The following is an 18,783-nucleotide window of genomic DNA, read 5'->3' as shown; positions in this document are numbered from 1 at the left end:
TTAAAAGAAAAAGATTTGAAATTATGCAGAATTTTTGAAATTATTCAACAATTTGAAATTATTCAACAATTTTGTTGAATAATGCATAAATGGGTATAAATGAGTACTTAAAAACATGGCGTGAATGCTGTAGAGAGCGCTGTGTAGGGCAATCGAAACAAGCCGATAGTGCAGGAAGCTGATCGTTGCCGCTTATCGTCACGAGTGGAATGGTAGAGGTGAACCTGTTCTATGGCCGCTGCAATTACCAGATCTGTTTATTCTGCATGGATTTCTTTCAGTGAAGTTACTTAAAAGCATCATCAAAGATACCCTTCTGAACTCCGACGCCAATCTCGTTCACAGATTGACTTAAAACGTTGCTGGAGACATTTATGGAAGGACCGAAAAGTGGCGCCTGAAAGCAGTCTTCTGACGTCATAAGGTAGGAAAAAGGCTTGCCAAATCTATGCACATATACAAATCTATTGCTTGCCCCCTTTACACGAGGCCTGTCATCAGGCTCTAGCTTGCTTTAAAGCAAACAACTTCGCCGAGCTAAGACAACTTCGAATCTGGCTGGAATTCAGGCGAGTGATGATTGGGTCTTAGCGTCACGTGGTTATTTTTCGCTCATCCAGGTAGGGTAGTTAACACAAGGAATGTTGTTAATTTTACAAGCCTTTTTTCAAGCTTGTGACGTCAGAAGAGTGCCTTCAGATTCCTTTTTTTTCAGCTCTTGTGTTAATAGGTTGTAAAAAGTTCATCTTGCAAAGATAGGCGAAAATTTACCACGTGACGCTTGGTGCCAATCATCTCGCACCTATTTTCCGACCTGTCTTGGCAAAGTCTTCACCATACAAAGCTTGTCTGAAAGCATTCTAGGAGAATTGGTAGCTAAAAAATCAGATTTTCGTTCTTCTTATGACGTCATGCGTCTGATGTCAGCCCTCGTGCAAATAGGGAGTAAGTTATTCCTTGTGGCTGACGATGCCTTATGATGCGTTTTCGCTTTTTAAGCATTTGCTGTGACACGTTCATTTAAAAAAAAGAACTTGTTATAGCGCGGCTTTGAAGGGAACTTCTCCAGACTAAAAATCTGGAGCTGCCTGCTATGGTAACAAGTGAGAGTACATCTCTAATGGGGGTTAAATGGCGGAAAGAAGGTGTCAATTGGTTTACTCACGCCGACCTATGTCAAGATTCAGACAAAACTATTCACCCTTATTCGAAGTGTCCTTTCCTCGTAACCATAGTACCTGCCACGACGCGAGAGAGGTGTCTGGAGAAGGTTCTCTTGAAAACCGCACTATACATTTGTCTTTGTCCCTTTGGTTTATTTTTCTACTTTTTTTACTCTTCAGGATTTTCCCTCTGCTTTCCAGGGATTTTTACCGCGAATCATTTCTTAATTATCCTCTCTTATTAAATTTTGGTCAGCTATTTTCCAAAAACACTTTATATATGTAGAACTGACTGACCCCTTACTATTTGAAAATTTACAAATTTTGGCTTAACAGTTCGGTTTGCTTTTACTAAAAGATATCATTCAAATACGATCGGCAATTCTTTTGCCAAATCAATATAATAGTCCTGTAGGTAAACTAATATGTTTATATAATTTGTCAAGAATAAATACTTATGTTGAAGGTTTTCATTGATTTGCAAAGATAGAATAAACATTTGTTATATGCTGAAGTTAGCTATATTATTTGCCAAGATAGAGTAAACACTTACGTGGGAGGTTTTCTTTGATTTGACGTATGTGCTTATGCAAGAAGCAGGAGCTCTTTGAACGCATCTTTCATGTACGGTATACTTGCAAACTGTAAAACAAAAAATAATGAGTATACGTTTCAGAATAAGAAAAATAATTTAAAAATGTCTTATGAGTGAGTATGATAATAATTTCAGCTTATAACAATGGTAATTTTTGATAACAAATGTTTTAAATGATTAATTGTGACAAAAGTAAAACTTCTTGCACTTTGATACTTGACTATTTTTTAAATAGAAAAAAATACCCTTCTCTCCTAAGGAAGTCGAATTAAGCTTATTACGATTATCATTAACTTAATTCTACAATTTGATTTTATGAAGAATTTAATTAACATTCAAAATAATCTTAGCAATTGCCCGGCTGTATGGTGGTCAGGGAGCTGACCTCATGCCAGAAAGGTCCTGTGTTCGAATCCCAGACAAGGCAGCAGGGATATTTTTACTTTCTTTTTACTGTACTATCTGCCCTTTTTACTGTGCGAGCAGCTTTGGTCCACCTAATAGGGTGCCCCTGAAAAAGTGGTCAACATATTTGTCTTTCTGATACTCGAGTAACGAATGGCAATATCCGTTTGGGCATTGAAATATGTTAGCAATACAGGAAAAAAAACAAAAATATTAGCGCAAATATTTAATCGGTTTCTAAACGTCGTTATTAGTTTACAAAAGATTAATTTTTTTACAATTAGAATCAATTCGAGTTATTTTATGTAATTAATAATTGCATTAATTACCAGAATTAATTAGCATTTGTTGCTTTTGAGCAGCTGAGATTGCCAAACACATTGTGCTATAAATTTTAATAATCACTATTCTATATTTTATATTTATCCGTACTAATGTGATAAGAAACTAAAATGCGAGTATGTGATAAACAGTTGCAAAGTAAAATTTTTTTATAAAGAGAATAGAAAATAAATAAACAATTCTGAATTTTAGTTGAATTGCACAACTATAAATGTGAAAACTTACAGATGCAACACAGTCCTTTCTTTCCAAGACCAACTAGCATATTGAGGCATAAATTACAATAGGCAGGTCTGTTGAAATGTTTAAGTCGCCAAACATGATTTCCATCATCTTTGACATTCTACAAAAAATAATATGCATTTCAATATGCAACTTAAATTGAATTACGCATTTTAAAAAGTGCAATGCATCACATAATATCATATACATCATAATATGCTTTGTGAATCTTCAAATGTATTATACTCTTAAAATACGTATTTTACTTCTTAATGGATTTATTTTTTAAAATTATATAAATATGTATTTTACAAAACATGCATTTTCCCTCTTAAAATATATTATAGATTTTAAAATATACTGTACGTCTCCTTTCTTCATGGTTTACACAGCTTTACTAATTTTAAAATAGAAACAATCTAATTTATATTTGTCTAGGAATATTTATGAAATGCTGGAAAATGAGTCCCAAATAATGCAAGTGTTATTTACATAATCACTGTAACGGAACATAGATAGTATAAAATAAAATAAAATTTTAAGCATAAAATAAAATTAATTTTCGAGTTTATTGTTTCAAATAAGTAATCATACTTTTTCAAAAAGAATTTATTTATTCCTTATAAGCAAATATAATAGCACAAAAGAATAATTTATTTGAAATACAATGTTTGTGTATTAAAAGATTAATTACATAAAATCGTTTGAGACTAGAATTTCCATGATTATTTTTTAAAATAAATCATTGTGCTTCAAAGAATGGCAATACTTTTGGTAAGGTAAATAACATGACAAAAATTTAACTATTACTTAAGATCTGAAAAGCAAGGGTTAAATAAATTTTGAAATTTGTTTAAAGATTTATAAATTATTAAAAAAGCAAATATTTCTCAAAAAGCAAATTATTTCGCTTAACCCATATCGATAAAGAATACAGATATATTAAACATTCGTTATTGTATCTTTAAAATGACTTCATGATGAATTGAGGAATTTCAAATTAAGCTAACCTATTGTAACTTGAGTAGAAATGTGAAAATGTCATTGTTTTTTTTTTTTAAAAAAATAATTTATTTTAAATTAATGTTCCTAATAATTTATTATCAAATGGTTATTAATTGATGGTGTTAATGACTATTGATAATTAGAAACGTTTTAACATTTACTTTAAATTTAGAATATTTCAGACGTAATACTTAAAATTCAGATAATTCGTATTCAAATAGTATTTTGCCTTTTCAGTGCTTTTTTTTTAAAGTTATTAAAAATTTTAACAAAAAAAATCTAATCCAAAAATCTTATTTTTCTGTTTGGTACAATTTTCCAAAAGAACAAATTGGGGAAATTGGTTGAGTAAAATACCTCTAACGCTTTGATGGTTAATGTGTTTTTATCTGAGTGAAACACTATTTAGTATTTTTGCAGCCATCAGCGATACAATTATCTGCAATCGAAAATAAAATTCATACTTTCAATAAGGGAAAATTGAAAGTATGAATTTTATTTTTGATTCCAGATAATTGGGTACATGCAACTCGAGAAGAAGAAGACAGCTAAAATTAACTGGTTGTGTATAAACAAGATGGCGTATTACAGTTATTAGGTTTGGTGTATTATCCCGCTGAATCAACTTTTGAATCAAATTTAATTTAGCTGCAGATTAGGTTCGGCACCCACACATGGCATCACTTACAGGGTCACATATGATAATAATTGTGATAATAAAAACTTTATGGTATTGATCCTTATGATTTTTAACTATTTCAGAAGGTAATTAACTTCTAATTTAAAGTCATATAGGATAAAAAAGACATGCAAAATTGTGGGGTTTGATATCCTTTTATTTTGCTATTTATAAGCAATACACTAAAATGAAAGAGATATATTTTTAAATTTTTTTAAAGAGTTTCGCAATATTCATTAACTTTCTTGGGCATTAGTAAAGAATAAAATTTTAATGAGCTTTATATATTTTTAAAAAAATTTAAGTTATTTTTAGACTTTTACTTACTTATTTGTATTTAAAAGTGAATGTAATGCCATTGTGACCTTTTGTTTTTATCTAAAAACCGATTTCATTAGTCCATTTACTTTGTTTCTAATCTTTTAAGAACTTTGACTTAATCTTCAAAACATCAGGAAGTCCTTAATGATGTGGGAAAAAAGTTATGAAGCTACTCATGTATTAAACACAAAATGGTTAAAAAAAGTGTCTCAACTTCAAAAAAATGCTCTGATGGCAAAAAAGTTCTGATGGCGTTAGGAAGCTTCCAAGAAGAGAAATGATAAATAAATTCACCTGATCAAAACTTTTTTCACGGAAATAAAATGCTGAAAAATGTCTTTCTTGTTATAATTAGATGTTATATTAATATATTTTTTTCTGACTTAATCTTCAGAACTTTGTGTTTGACTTTTACGCAATGATGAGAAAAAATAATGGCGTATTTTTTTGGCAGACTTTAATTTATTTATTTTAATTGAGTATAAAAATTAAGCAAGTTCGTATTAAAAATTACTCAAAAGTTGAAAAAAAAGAATTTTATTTTATTTAAAGTTTTTTTTTAAAAAAATCTAATTTATTACTTTCACATTTTTTTATTCATATTGATGAAAACAGTGCAATTGATTAGGTGATTTTATCCCCTTAATTAATACAGGGGATGCGGTTTTATTACAGAAAAATAAAATTATGAAAAACTAGCCATCGTCTATAATAGGGCCTAAAAATAAATAACGCTTCTCAAAAACGCCACTACAAACTTATATTTTATTTTATAACTGACGTTAAACTGCCGACTCAATTCGGAGTTTACGACTATCATTATTCAACTTCTTATCCTTGTAGTTTTGTATCCAATCCAGAAAGTAAAAGAACTCCTGTATCAAGCATCGAGACAAACTAGCCTCCGTGGAGGACTTTTTGATGAAACTAAGCCGCAGTTGCGTTAAATGGAGAGGAATAGCTCCCTCGGTTAGCCGGACAGTAAGAGGATTCTAACCCATGATCCGTCTACCACTGAGAATATTTTATGCAAGCACTGTGGTCGGTGCGAGCTGGGAGTAGAATTCGTATAGCCCAGCAAATGCTGGGATTCGGACCTGGATCATTGGGAGACGACCAAATAATAAGGACTTTTGGGGGACATTGTAATTGTTTAGAATATCTCTATGTTTTTGAGACGCTGTAGATTTCGCTTTTTGATTGAGCTTTCGCCTCCCAATGAGATGACCCAGGTTCGAATCTCAGCCGTGGCTGGTTGGTGCAAATTCTTCTCCCGACTCTCACTGAACATAGTTCTAACGTAAAATATCATTTGTGGAAGACAGATCATGGGTTGGACTCCCCTTACCGTCGGAATAACCGTGGGAGGTTTTCGTGGTTTTTCTCTCCATACAACGCAATTGCTGGTGAGTTCTATCAGAAAGTTCTCCACGAAGGCTAATTTGCCCCAAAATTCAGGGATTCGACTGTCTTCTGGGTTGGGTTCAAAATTACAAGGCTACAAATTTGAACATCGTTAGTCGTAAACTCAAAATTGGGTCAGCTGTTCAACGCCGTTTAAAATAAAGTATTTCTATGTTAAATAACGTAGATTTTTTCTTTTTTTGGAAAATTCGATGTTTATTGGAAATTTCGGACAGCCTGCACCATTCGTTTAAAACTTATAACATTGAGCCTTGTAGACACTTTGAAGAGTGACGTCAGCAGTTTGCAATAAACCGTATTTTCCAATTAGCTTACGACATATAGATCTAGCATAGATATACATTCATGTTTCAACTATTCCACAAATCGCATAAAATTTTGAATACAGGATGTAGGATTTAGATATAATAATTTTCTAACTGTTTAAACAATCATGCAATTGAATAATAATCAGTATCGTTACAGTCACTAAATATAGAGTACTATATTAAACATTCATTACAGGGAGAAGTACATACTCTATTCTCGAATGCCAGATTAAATATTTCAGATCCAATTCCATTCATAATCCCAACTTCTAGCTTGGAGGTGAATTAGAGCAATTAAAATTACAGCATGATAAGTTAGCACCAATTAGACGGGGATTTCCATTTTCTACACGAGAATTACGATTATGACGTATTTACAGTTCTCCACCAATCATTCGGAAAGGCATCGAATTTTGCCCCGACTACGAAAACAGAGTTGTGCAATTAATTTTGCATAATAACGCTTGACGCACAAACTCAGCAACCTGGATTGGGTTACCTCATTAGTCGATTAATAATAACTAAATTAGAGGCGGTAATGCGAAATATGGAAGAATTTGTTTGAGACTTCGGATTGATTAATATCCTCTTTCACTTTAATTGATATTCTAAAACGTCTTTAAAAGATGAGTCTGTTATGGCGAATATTGATAGCAATAAAAACAGATAATCTGAAGTGGAAATAATTAACCAATCATATTTACTAAATTAATTGACATTAAAAAACAACTATTCGTCTAATAAAAAGCTGCACCTAAAGATTTAACTGTAAATTACTATACACTGTGAAAAAATCTGGGTCAAATTACTGTGAAAAGTACCGATACTCTAGGTGCCATATCTTACTGAATCCAATCCCAACAGTGGATCTGAACAATTAACAATCTGAAGTAGAAATAGTTAACCAATCATATTTCCTAAATTAATTGACATTCAAAAACAACTATTCGTCTAATAAAAAGCTGCATCTTAAGATTTAACTGTAAATTACTATACACTGTGAAAAAATCTGGGTCAAATTACGGTGAAAAGTACCGATACTCTAGGTGCCATATCTTACTGAATCCAATCCCAACAGTGGATCTGAACAATTAACAATCTGAAGTAGAAATAGTTAACTAGTTAACCAATCATATTTCCTAAATCAATTGACATTCAAAAACAAATATTCGTCTATAAAAAAGTGTACATAAAGATTTACCTGTATATTATTATACACTGAAAAAAATTTTAGGTCAAATTACGGTAAAAAGTACCGGCACTCTAGGTGCCGTATCTTACCGAATCCAATCCCAACAGTACAAGCAGCGGTATAGTTGTCAATCCTCCTCTTTTCCATTCGTCTAAGGAAACGGTGCCATCTGCATCGTAATCTATCTCGACCATCATATCTTGCAAAATCTATAAATATCAGAAAATTGAATTTTACAAAAATAAAACTATTCACAAAGATGCACTTTTTATGATTGATTTTAAAGGAGGAGCAAATGTTGCGAATATTATATGAATTACAGCAGTGAATATATACCATTTAAAAAGATACACTTGTTTAATTATTGATATTAAAGGAAAAGCAAATGCTGTGAATATTGTATGAATTTCAGCAATAAATATATACCTTTTAAAAGGAACACTTGTTGAGATTGATATTAAAAGAGAAGCAAATGCTGTGAATATTGCATGAATTTCAGCCGTGAATATTGTATTCATTTCAGCAATGAATATATACCGTTTAAAAAGATGCACTTTTTATGATTGACATTAAAAGAGAAACAAATGTTGTGAATATTTTATGAATTTTTGCAGAGATAATGAACCATTTAAAAAGATACACTTATTATAATTGATATTAAAAGAGAAGAAGTGTTGAATTTTTAATTTGAAATGTATGAATATCAGCAATTAATATGTTTATTTATCTACTCGTAGTTAATGAAACCGAAAATGATAGACAAATTAGATATTATATTTAAAATACTATAAATATATTTGGGTCGTACACAAATCTGCTGCGGCAGTTTACCATTTACAGGGCAATGTTTTCTAACTGCTACGTCAAAATATTTTTGGGATTGAGAATGATTTATTAGCAGAAATTAATCTAGCTCATTTTCTAGAATTAATAGAATTTTTAAGACTACTTATTAGGTGAGAATATAAAAATTCTATTTACTGTGAGAAATTGGCTATATGCTTATAAATAGTTATAAATTCTTATTATTATTCTGAAGTTATAAATTCTTTGTTTCAAACTACAAATAAACTTAATGAGAAATGATCAAACACAAAATAGAAAATAATTGCCCGTTGATGGCTTTCTTCTTGACCCCATGTTTACCTTTACAGTTAGCCACTATTATGCAACAAAACCTTTCATTGAATTTTTTTTGTTGCATTTTTTAAAGTTATAAGAAGATTTAATCTCACATCATAGATGGAAAAAGACATCTAAAAATACACATGGATAATTAACAATTAATTTGGTTAGTGGAAAGTACGGTCTCATAAAGGGTTAACGAAAAAAAGTAGTAAAAATCATAATATCTATTTCTACTTTTCATGCATTTTGCGTGAAAGTTATTCATTTAAGATTTGAAAATAACGTGCAAAAAAACTTTTATACTGATTTATTGTTTCGTTCTAAATGTTCCTAAATAAATAAAAACTTAAAAACTACGTTTGAAACCCCTTAGTTTCAAATGTACTCTGTAAATGTTCTTTCTGCTTTTTTTAAACTTTCTTGTTAGAAATTCTTTTAAAGATGCCAAACTTTTCTTATAAAATGATTTAACGATAGAAGAAACAATTTTCTTCAATACTGTGATTCAAGAGCATTTTTGTGAGTAAAAAATTATAGTTCAAAAATCTAGTAAAATAATTCAGTGGATTATATTCAACTGTTCAATGCAAATACATTGATGTGCTGGAAAAATACAAAAATTGGAAAAGCTAATTTAATCAGATGGCTACACTGTCGGCAAACAAAAAATCTTAACAAGATCAATGCAACCAGCGTTAGGTTTTTTTTGTTGCCGGTACTTAGTCCTAAGTCAATTATAGTACGGTTAATTATTCCATGAATTAAAATTTTGGCAGACCTTAATTAAAAGCAAAATGTTTCTAAAAATATTCTAAAGCAATATTTATACATCTTCAGCCTTAAAGCGAACTTTTTTTATTTTTGATTAACCTGATTTTTTAAGTTCATAAATAGGTTATTTTATGCCTCAAGTTTCATGAAAAATAATGAAGGTATTAATTAAACATCTTTTTATTTACACGAAGTTAGAATGCTCCTTAGAATATAATAATTTTAAATAATTCTGATAACTTTCAATGTTTTTAACTCTATAATCTCAAATTTTATGAACCTTATATCGATATACAAGATACCTTATGTTCCAAGCTTCATTGACGTAATATTTAAAACTTTAAGTAATTATTAATAAAAAAACTATTTTTTTTATCAAGGGTAATTAAAATACTCTTTATAATATAATAATTTTAAATAATTTTATTTATATTTAATGTTTTATTACAATTGTTTTTTCAATGCTTTAACCTAATTTTCATCCATATCAAAAATTCCTTACTGTACCAAATTAATAAAAAGTAATATTTAAAATTCCAGAAGATATTAATTAAAACAGTTTACAAGTTCACGTAATTCAATATTTTGAATAATTTTAATAAATTTTAATTTTTTTATAGCTAGAAATCTAACATTCTGTACAATATATTCATAAACAAGATGTCTTGCATACCAATTTCATAAAAAAATAATATCGAAAATTTAAAAAGTTATTAATTAAAAAATCTTGTTTTACAAAACGTAATTAAAATTTCCTCAATAATACAAAAGATTCTAATTAATTTTTAATTTTTATTAGAATTTCTTTTCAATGCTTTAATCTAAATTTTGTGCATCGTATGTGTATATGCAAGATACCTAATGTACTAAGTTTCATAAAAAATATTTAAAATTCGAGAAGACATTAATTGAAACACTTTTTTAATTACACGCAATTAAAATGACCCTTATGCAATGATTTTAATAATTTTAATGCTAGAAATCTAATTTTGTGTACAATATATTTATAAACAAAAAACCTTGTGCACCAACAAACATACAAAATATTATTAAAAATTTAAAAAGTTATTCACTAAAGCGCTTTTTTAATTATATATAATTACGATGCCTATTTTAATGAAATGTTTAAAAATTAGTTTAAAATTTTTTTTCTAAGTTTTAGTGACAAATACTATTTCTGTTAAAATTTTACATCAAATGTTTATAAAAATACGTAGCACGGCAAAAAAAAGAAAAAAAAACAAGTTTGAAAGGTCACTACAATTGCGAGTATCGGCACTATGTAATCACGAAAATTTAAAAAGAAAAGGAAGGCATTTACACTTTAATTTGCAATCTTTAAACACTGCCCCGCCCTCATCAAAAATACCTTCCGCATTTTAATACTTTTTTTTTAATGTGTTATCATGCTTGTATGATGTTGCACTATCTTTATACATAACACAAATGCAAATTAGAATTAGTAACATATGTTCCTTTTATAATATAAAATAAAGAGAAATAAATCACATGAAAAATCATTTCATTTCAGATATCAGCGTAAGAAATTGAAAAGCATTGAAAAAGCATGCGCAGACTATTTTCCCGGATATGACGGTTGAAATTGCACACCCAATCAAAACCCAACGCGAACCTTGGAATTAAAGCCCGGAGCTTAGCAAATAACCGTTGCTTATGGGCAAGAGCTCAGCTTCATACGATAAAAAATAAAATTTAAAAAAATATGAGCTACAAATCATTAGAATTTGTCAACAAACAGTACTAGATTAAAGGGAACACAAAGCCAAAATCAGCATTTTCAAACAATTTGACAGTTTAAAAGAAAAAAAAAAAAAAAAAAAAAACATTTATATCTAGCTTTACAGACAGAAAATTTTGAGTAAATAAAAAAATCTATATAAATTTATAGTTTGTTGTAATATGCATAAAAAATATAATTTATTTATGCAATAAACGTTTTGTCCGGCATACTAATTTTTATCCGATTTGATTAATATTTTTTCATACATTTAATATAAGCTAATAAATTAAGGGAATTTTAGTCTCAATGAATGCAGTCTCAATTGTACAGTGTGCAAAATAAAAAACGGACTACCCTGAAAAACTTTTGATCTAATGATCGGATTTCCACGTTCTAGGACTCAATCTTAACGGTTTGTGAAGGTGACCTCAAACATGCTAATTAACTAATGCAGACAACATTTAAAATAACGAAATCAGTGACAAAAATGGAGACACTATTTCCCATATTGCGACTACCCCATGTAATCTGTGAGTAACAAATCCGAATCCGATGAGTAAAAGATATGTTTATTCAGAGAAAATACGTTTTTGTGTCTGACTTCGTAACTGCATTAATTAATTAGCATTTCGGCTACGGAACCCTAAATAATCAACCTTCTTTTAGTGGAAAACAAACTTTATAAATTGGCTTATTAAGGTGATTGTAAGCGTTATAACCTTAAAAAAAATACCGTTTTTAAAGTATTTAATTAGAAAAATGAAGATTTTTCATCGTTTTATCATTTATAATCTTAAATTAGATTGCATGTCCGACAGTAAAATTTGATTTGAAAAGCGAATTATTGGAAATATTAATGGAATATTTAATAAATGCTTGTTATTGACATAATTTAATTCAATTAATGTTATTAGAAATTAATATTTTCCTGTAAAAAGTGTCATTTCTATTTCAATGGCATTTTACTTGAAATAATTTATAAAGGCATCCGCAAGATTAAATAAATTATAAATTATTGGGTTTATCTAAATATAGACAGTGGTTTCAAAACTCATTATTGGAACCCCTTAACTCTTTCAGGGATTTGGGGAACACCTTTTGGGAACCCCTAGAACGTGAAGATTCAATTATTAGATCAAAACTTATTCAGGGTGGTCCGTTTTTAATTTTGCACATTCTTCATAATTACATAAAAACTGGTTTTTTTCCCCCTTTCTTTTTAAAAAAAGCATTTGCGGTTGCACCAGCTTTTAAAATGTGTCATAGAAAATTCTCAATTTTGATAGTAACTTGAGTTTATTTGTAATGAACCAACTTACACAATTATTGAGAATGTAATTTGGTTCAATATATATGATTACACACTACATATGCTTAATCATTACATATGGGCCGGGATAGCCTGGTTGGTAGGGAGTTGGACCCATGGCCAAGAGGTAGTGAGTTCGATTTCCTCCGGCCGAAGACTCCCCGTGTAGTAAGTGGTGACTGATGCACGTTAAATCTGTAGAGTCGCAAAGTCCTCCAAAATTCCCATAACAAATCAATACCTCTGGGGGTACTGATCCAGGAGTTTCCTTGTCTTCTGGATTGGTTCAAAATGGCAAGGCTACGGAGTTGAACATTAGTAGTCGTAAACCCAAAATTGGGTCGACTGTTCAACGACGGACATAAAGTAAAGCATAAAAGTACTTCTGAGGGTACTGATTGGGAGATTGATCGTTCTCTGGTTCAGGTCTAAATTACAATCTGTGGGAGAATGAATGGATGTATGAATGGGCCAGCCCTTTGAAACGGGCAGTGACGTGTGTGTGTGGCCGAAGTCGTATTGTTGGCCATTAGATAGTACTACTGAAAAACAAGAAACGCCCCCTCTGCTTTAAATTCGCTTGGTTTAACCAGGCAGGTTTGCTGGCATTTGCAAGTGGCATTAGAAACAACAACTTACTTCATATTATATCTAAATTATTAATAATTAAAGTCTGACATTTATTATTACTTACAGGCTTTAATTCAGTGACATCCCAGCCGAGGTATTCTGCTACTGTCATCATTTGATTAACTATGCAGTCCATTTCCTAGAAGAAAATATAAGTTCTATAAATTAATCGTATTTAATCGACATTTTTTATTAAAAATGATTTTTTTTATCAGGCAAGTACATCTGTTTAAATCAAAGGAATTCTGCAAAAGTTAGTGAGTTAAAAATTATAGACTTATGTTTTAATGTAACAAAGAAAAAGAAAGAAAAAGAAAAAAAAAAGTAAAAAAAAAGCTTATATTTAAATTTTCAGTATAAACTTTATAATAAAATTTATTTAGTATAAAATTTATTTTAGTGCAAAATTTAAACTATAATAATATTCGGCCAATTTCTTATAAATTTTGTATTATATCATTTGAAATTTCATGGTTTGAAAATTGTCAAATTCAAACTTTTCGCCTGTCGTATAGAGAAGTAATATAAAACATAATATTCAATAAAAATATTTTTTCTTACTAATTGATAAAAATACTATTGGGAAAATGAGTTTCATAAGTGGGTGTAATAATTTTTTGAATTTCATTCTTAGTTTCAATGATTCGACCAAAAAACACGAGGAAGGAAATTAACATTAGGGGCCATAACTTTTGACCGCTCTCCTGACTAAACCATTGGGGCCATATTTTCTAGAATATTTTTATGGGCCAAAATCCAACTTTCATGTTTATTATAACAAGTTTGTAAAACAAGTTTTGTTTATTATAACAAGGGTCCTTATATATAACAGGGGTCGCGTAAATGTTGCGAGAAACTTCAAAGGGACTTAAGGCACATCATCATGTTTAAAACTGCATAGGAACCCATACTCGGAAATGTCGTCATAAGCGGATAGAGGCTCTTTCCTATTATGACCTGTTCGAAAGCGCCCCTAGTGGCCTACGACGACATTTCCGGGAATGGGTTATTTTGCATGTGCATGGATGGGATGGAAATACGCATAGAATGTGCCCTAACTTCCCTAGAGGTTTGCCGCGGTATTTACGTGACTCCTGTTATATATTGCGCTTTTAAAATTTTACATTTAACGTACATTAAACTGTACATTTTAAATAAACAATTTTGATAAATTTTTATAGTGTAAGGTAGCTTTTACATCATATTTACTAAAATCAATACTTTTAATGACGAACATATTAATGAAGAGTGTTAAATTGCAAAATGAATAAAATTATACCGAGTTTATCCAAATGATCAAAAGTCTTTTTTAAAAAAAAAACTAAATCTATGCATTTTAACTTTATGTGCGCAGTTAATTCTTTTTGATAATGTCTTTATCTGAACATTAAAAGAACAAGTCTTTACTTAATGCATATCAAACTATTGAAAAAATGTTAAAAGAAAAGCTTAAGCTTAGAAATTTCAAAAGCGATAAAAATTTCGGTGCTATTTTCTTCTTTATTTTCATTCCGTATTCTCATTCCGTAAATTAAAAACGAAATTTTTTTCAACCATATTAATTTTCTCTTCTTTTGAAGAATCTTATATTCACTAATTAAGAAGGTTATTCGCCAAGACAAACTCGATTAATAAAGGAGACTTATGACGTTTTGTTTCTTATTAATTAAATTCAGCTATAACATGGACGTCTCGAATGCTCTAATTTTTCGAAAAGTGAAGTATATTGATGTTTTATAAAGATATCAAAAAACATATTTTCAAGATTTTAATTGCTTTCGGAAAAAATTGTCTATCACAGCTTTAGTTTAAAAAGAATCAAGTAACATGAAAAATACATAAAACTTGTATTTGAATTTTACATTATTATGAAGATAAGAAAATAAAAAGGAATCTTTTACTAGAATGTATTTTTATTGTTAATGGGAAATTGATTAAGGCTTACCTTTTTGAACTAATTGGATATTACTAATGGATTTACGAAATTATAATTCATAGGTTGTTAATAATGTAATTTAATTAGTAAAAAAAAACGCAGTAGTGAAGATAATTCGATTCTATTAAATAAGAGTTTTGTGGTGAATACTGTTCGGATAGTTAAAAATCGTTTAAGCTTTGCTCGATACTCTTAAAACAATTTATAAATTAAAAGACTGTTAAGATAATATCGCAAAAGAAGTATGCACAATATAGGAAGAAAATATTACTGTTTCTTTTCTGAAGTTAGCATTCGAGGATTCCACATCAAAACTGCTTCAGGTAAAGAATAATTTTGTAGATTAATTGTATATAGAATGTTGCAAGGTTTTAATTTTCACTAGCTTACACAAATGTTTATTTAAGATTCACAAAAAAATAAACATTTATTTAAGCATTTTGTTTAGTGAATTCGCTCTTATAGTACAGAAAAATATTATTCAAACCTGACAAAACAAACCTACCTATAGTTTGTCTACGGTAAGAACTCCCCCCGCTACAAAGTCTGAGGCCATCTGCTGTTATGGAAATAAGAATAGCGCATTCCAGGGATGTAAGCTTCTCTTTACTCTAGGGCTAACACAATAAACTGAAGATTTCTCTCTCCGACCAGTGCCAAAACCTGTCCTAAACAATGACCCCACACCCCTGATTGAAATAGTTATACCTCGTTACCATAGTCACCGCCACGGGTCCAGACGAATGGCTAGGGGAGTTCTTACTTCATATAAACTATAGTAAAATGTAATTAAGTACCATCCTCTAAGCAAATGGTAAAAGGCTGCACGGTACACACCCTCGAGCATTGAGTTTTGGAAAGATGAAGCGCAGAAACTTAAATACTGCAATCCAATCCAAAAATAGTGAGTTATTGTTACATGTGCATTTTCGACGAACTGAATGAAACTAAATTCGAATTGATGTAATATATTTTTTTGAAAAGTGTATAGGAAAGCAAATTAAAAATACATATTAACCCTCCGACATCTAAATTATTCACAAATAGCAGGCAACCTCACGGCAAAGGTTGTATTTCCATTTTCATTTGGTTGGTATAAAAAGGTTAAGTAATTTATCCTTTTTTTTAACAATAGTCGAACTATTAGTCTGACGAGCTTGTTACCTTAAATATTGAATTAAGGCAAGCAGAAAACTTAACAAAAAAAATTTTTTTTTTATAAAAAACTTTCACTGTAAACCTTGTTTTTGCCTTTTTTTCATTCTAACTTTGTTCAGGCTCCAAATGGGGCAGTATTCAACTTCATATCTATGGGAACAAGCTTGTTTGTGAAGTACTCAAAGTATTGAAATACACAAAGTTAGTATGGGAAATATAAAAGCCCACTGTTGTCCAAAAAGTGACTGATGATTTAAAAAATCAACTAAATAAAAGTTGCTAAAAATGTACGTTGCATTGAGTCTTAATTAAAAAACTAGAGAAATTTATACTCACTAAATTTCAAAATTAATTAAGAAGTTTGTCAACAGTGGGCTCTGCAAACTGAAGAAAACTATTAAACAGTGTTTTTAAATTAACTCCCTTTTTCGAAGAAGTAACATGGTGCAGTTTAAGGAAAATTAAAGAACAAATGTGCAGATATTTCACTATGAATATTCACATATGCTGCATAAAGCATTGATTAATGCTGTTGAACAAATATTGCTCCATCTACAGAACAAATTTTCGACTCATTTTGAAACTTCGCTAGATAACGACCTGGTTTAAGATAATAGTTAGTCTATTTTCTGATGGTAATTTGCAACTAATTAAAATTAATATTTAACTGAAAAATATCGTAACATAAACTCACAGTTATTTTAAGAACTATAGGTGAGTTTTGCAATTTTCAAATTTATAAAATAGGAATTTTCGGAAAAGCAATTTTCAAAAAAAGAATTACTATCCTTAAAAGAAAACTACATTGTAAAAAGATTTTAAGAAATTATTTAGCTGATTATAAATTGAAGATTAGAGTACTTCGCGAATAAATACATACATACTGTTTTTACACATAACATTTAACATGTATTCTAATAATCCATTTATAAACAAAAAGCTGTTACTTCCTCCCACATATAAAGTAAAATTTAAGTAAGTAAAAAAAAAATCTAAAATCTGACGATTTATGATAATTTTAAAGGAGAAGTTAAAGTCATCAGGATCACTTTCTTTGTCATATTAATTTAATTTGCAGCTACTCTAATTTTAACTGGTTAGGATTGTAAGAAGGACAGAACAACGACTTATTAAGTTCAAAATTTTTATGCTAGCTCTAAATAGGTGGGATATAGGAATCATCGTACCTTAAGATTTTGAATTTCACTTTTAAATACCTGTTTGTGTTTTACTTGAGTAAAATATTGAATATTAAAACTGTATGTCCTGAACGTTGTTAGAACAGCAAGGGCATTATAAGAACAGAACACCCTATGTACTGTGACGTCAATTTTAATGATCCTGCAAATCAAAATTAAAATAACATCAAGGGTAGAGGGTGAAAAATGGTTCCTTTAAGTTCCCTGGCCAAATTCTTATTTTTCTGTACTAAATTTGGAAATTTTTTTTTCTTTTGTCAGACTGTTATTTTTTAAATATTTCATTTTTGTTTTAATTAACATCACCAAAATATTGAAGATTTTTTTTATGAAATTCGTTTCATAAGATATCTTGTATGTATGTAGAAGGCACACAAGAAAAATAGGTTTCCAGAATCAAAAATATAAAAGTTCGATTTCAAGTTTCACTCTCTCTTTAAGTTTTAGACATATGATCACGTTTATTAAGTATTCGTGTCATTGTTTTAATTTCTAAAACTATTTTATTTTATTTTGTCAGCTTAGTGAAAGCAGAAAATAATAACTAACAACAATAGTGCTCTAGCAAACAATCCAGGTTTTGCCAATTTGTGATTTAGCTCTAAAGAGTTCAAACCAGTAGAAATTTCCCTTATGCGGAGCTTGAAAGATTCATTATCTCGAGACTACTTAAAACTGTTCCATTGTTCCAAAGTTCCCTAACGAGAGGCATTCCTCTTAAAATGAGCCACTTTACCTGAGAAATACGGTAGGGATTTAACCCCATGAAAACAAAAACCCCAATCCTTATCCCCTTCATTAAACTTCATCCGCTGCAGAGGTCAACAGAGAGGTGGATGAGGGAAGAAGAAAGCCCACATTGACTCTCTATAACAGAAACAAGATTCTGATGAAGATCAATGGGCTGTAATCTGTTGGAGAAGACATGTTGCTGAAAACCCAATCAAGGGGTTGCTTGTAATCTTCCACTTGGACAAAACTAAGCTCCATTCCCCTCCCCAGCTACTCATTGATCTTCAGAGGACACGCCTCAGTGAAGGTCTTGTCTTCCGTTAGTAAGTCTCCCTGTCCATTCTCAGTCAAGAGATATATATATGTCTGCACAGATAGCAATAAAACATTCTTTTTTGTACCTTTTTTACGTGCTCAGCTTTTAAGTGTTGGATATTTATGAAGGTGTTCAGATGAATTCGTTTAACATTGTTTTTATGTATACATCTTTTTTCGATTTTTCAATATATATATATATATATA

At 30.0% G+C, this 18,783-nt stretch overlaps 1 protein-coding gene across 1 annotated transcript in view; it reads right to left on the bottom strand.

The window, feature by feature from the left end:
• Window positions 1-18,783, bottom strand: part of LOC107444500 (diacyl glycerol kinase 1) — a 411,787-nt gene that overhangs the window by 57,062 nt on the left and 335,942 nt on the right. Inside the window, exons 11-14 of the mRNA XM_071186108.1 lie at window positions 13,301-13,375; window positions 7,747-7,866; window positions 2,731-2,848; window positions 1,717-1,805 (exon numbers count right to left, since the gene is read on the bottom strand). Of these exons, the coding sequence (XP_071042209.1) occupies window positions 1,717-1,805; window positions 2,731-2,848; window positions 7,747-7,866; window positions 13,301-13,375 (402 nt within the window). The remainder of the gene's footprint in view (window positions 1-1,716; window positions 1,806-2,730; window positions 2,849-7,746; window positions 7,867-13,300; window positions 13,376-18,783) is intronic.

The sequence above is a fragment of the Parasteatoda tepidariorum genome, chromosome 1, assembly GCF_043381705.1.
Source record: "Parasteatoda tepidariorum isolate YZ-2023 chromosome 1, CAS_Ptep_4.0, whole genome shotgun sequence".
Taxonomy (NCBI): Eukaryota; Metazoa; Arthropoda; class Arachnida; order Araneae; family Theridiidae; genus Parasteatoda; species Parasteatoda tepidariorum.
This window is presented reverse-complemented; position numbering and strand designations above follow the sequence as displayed.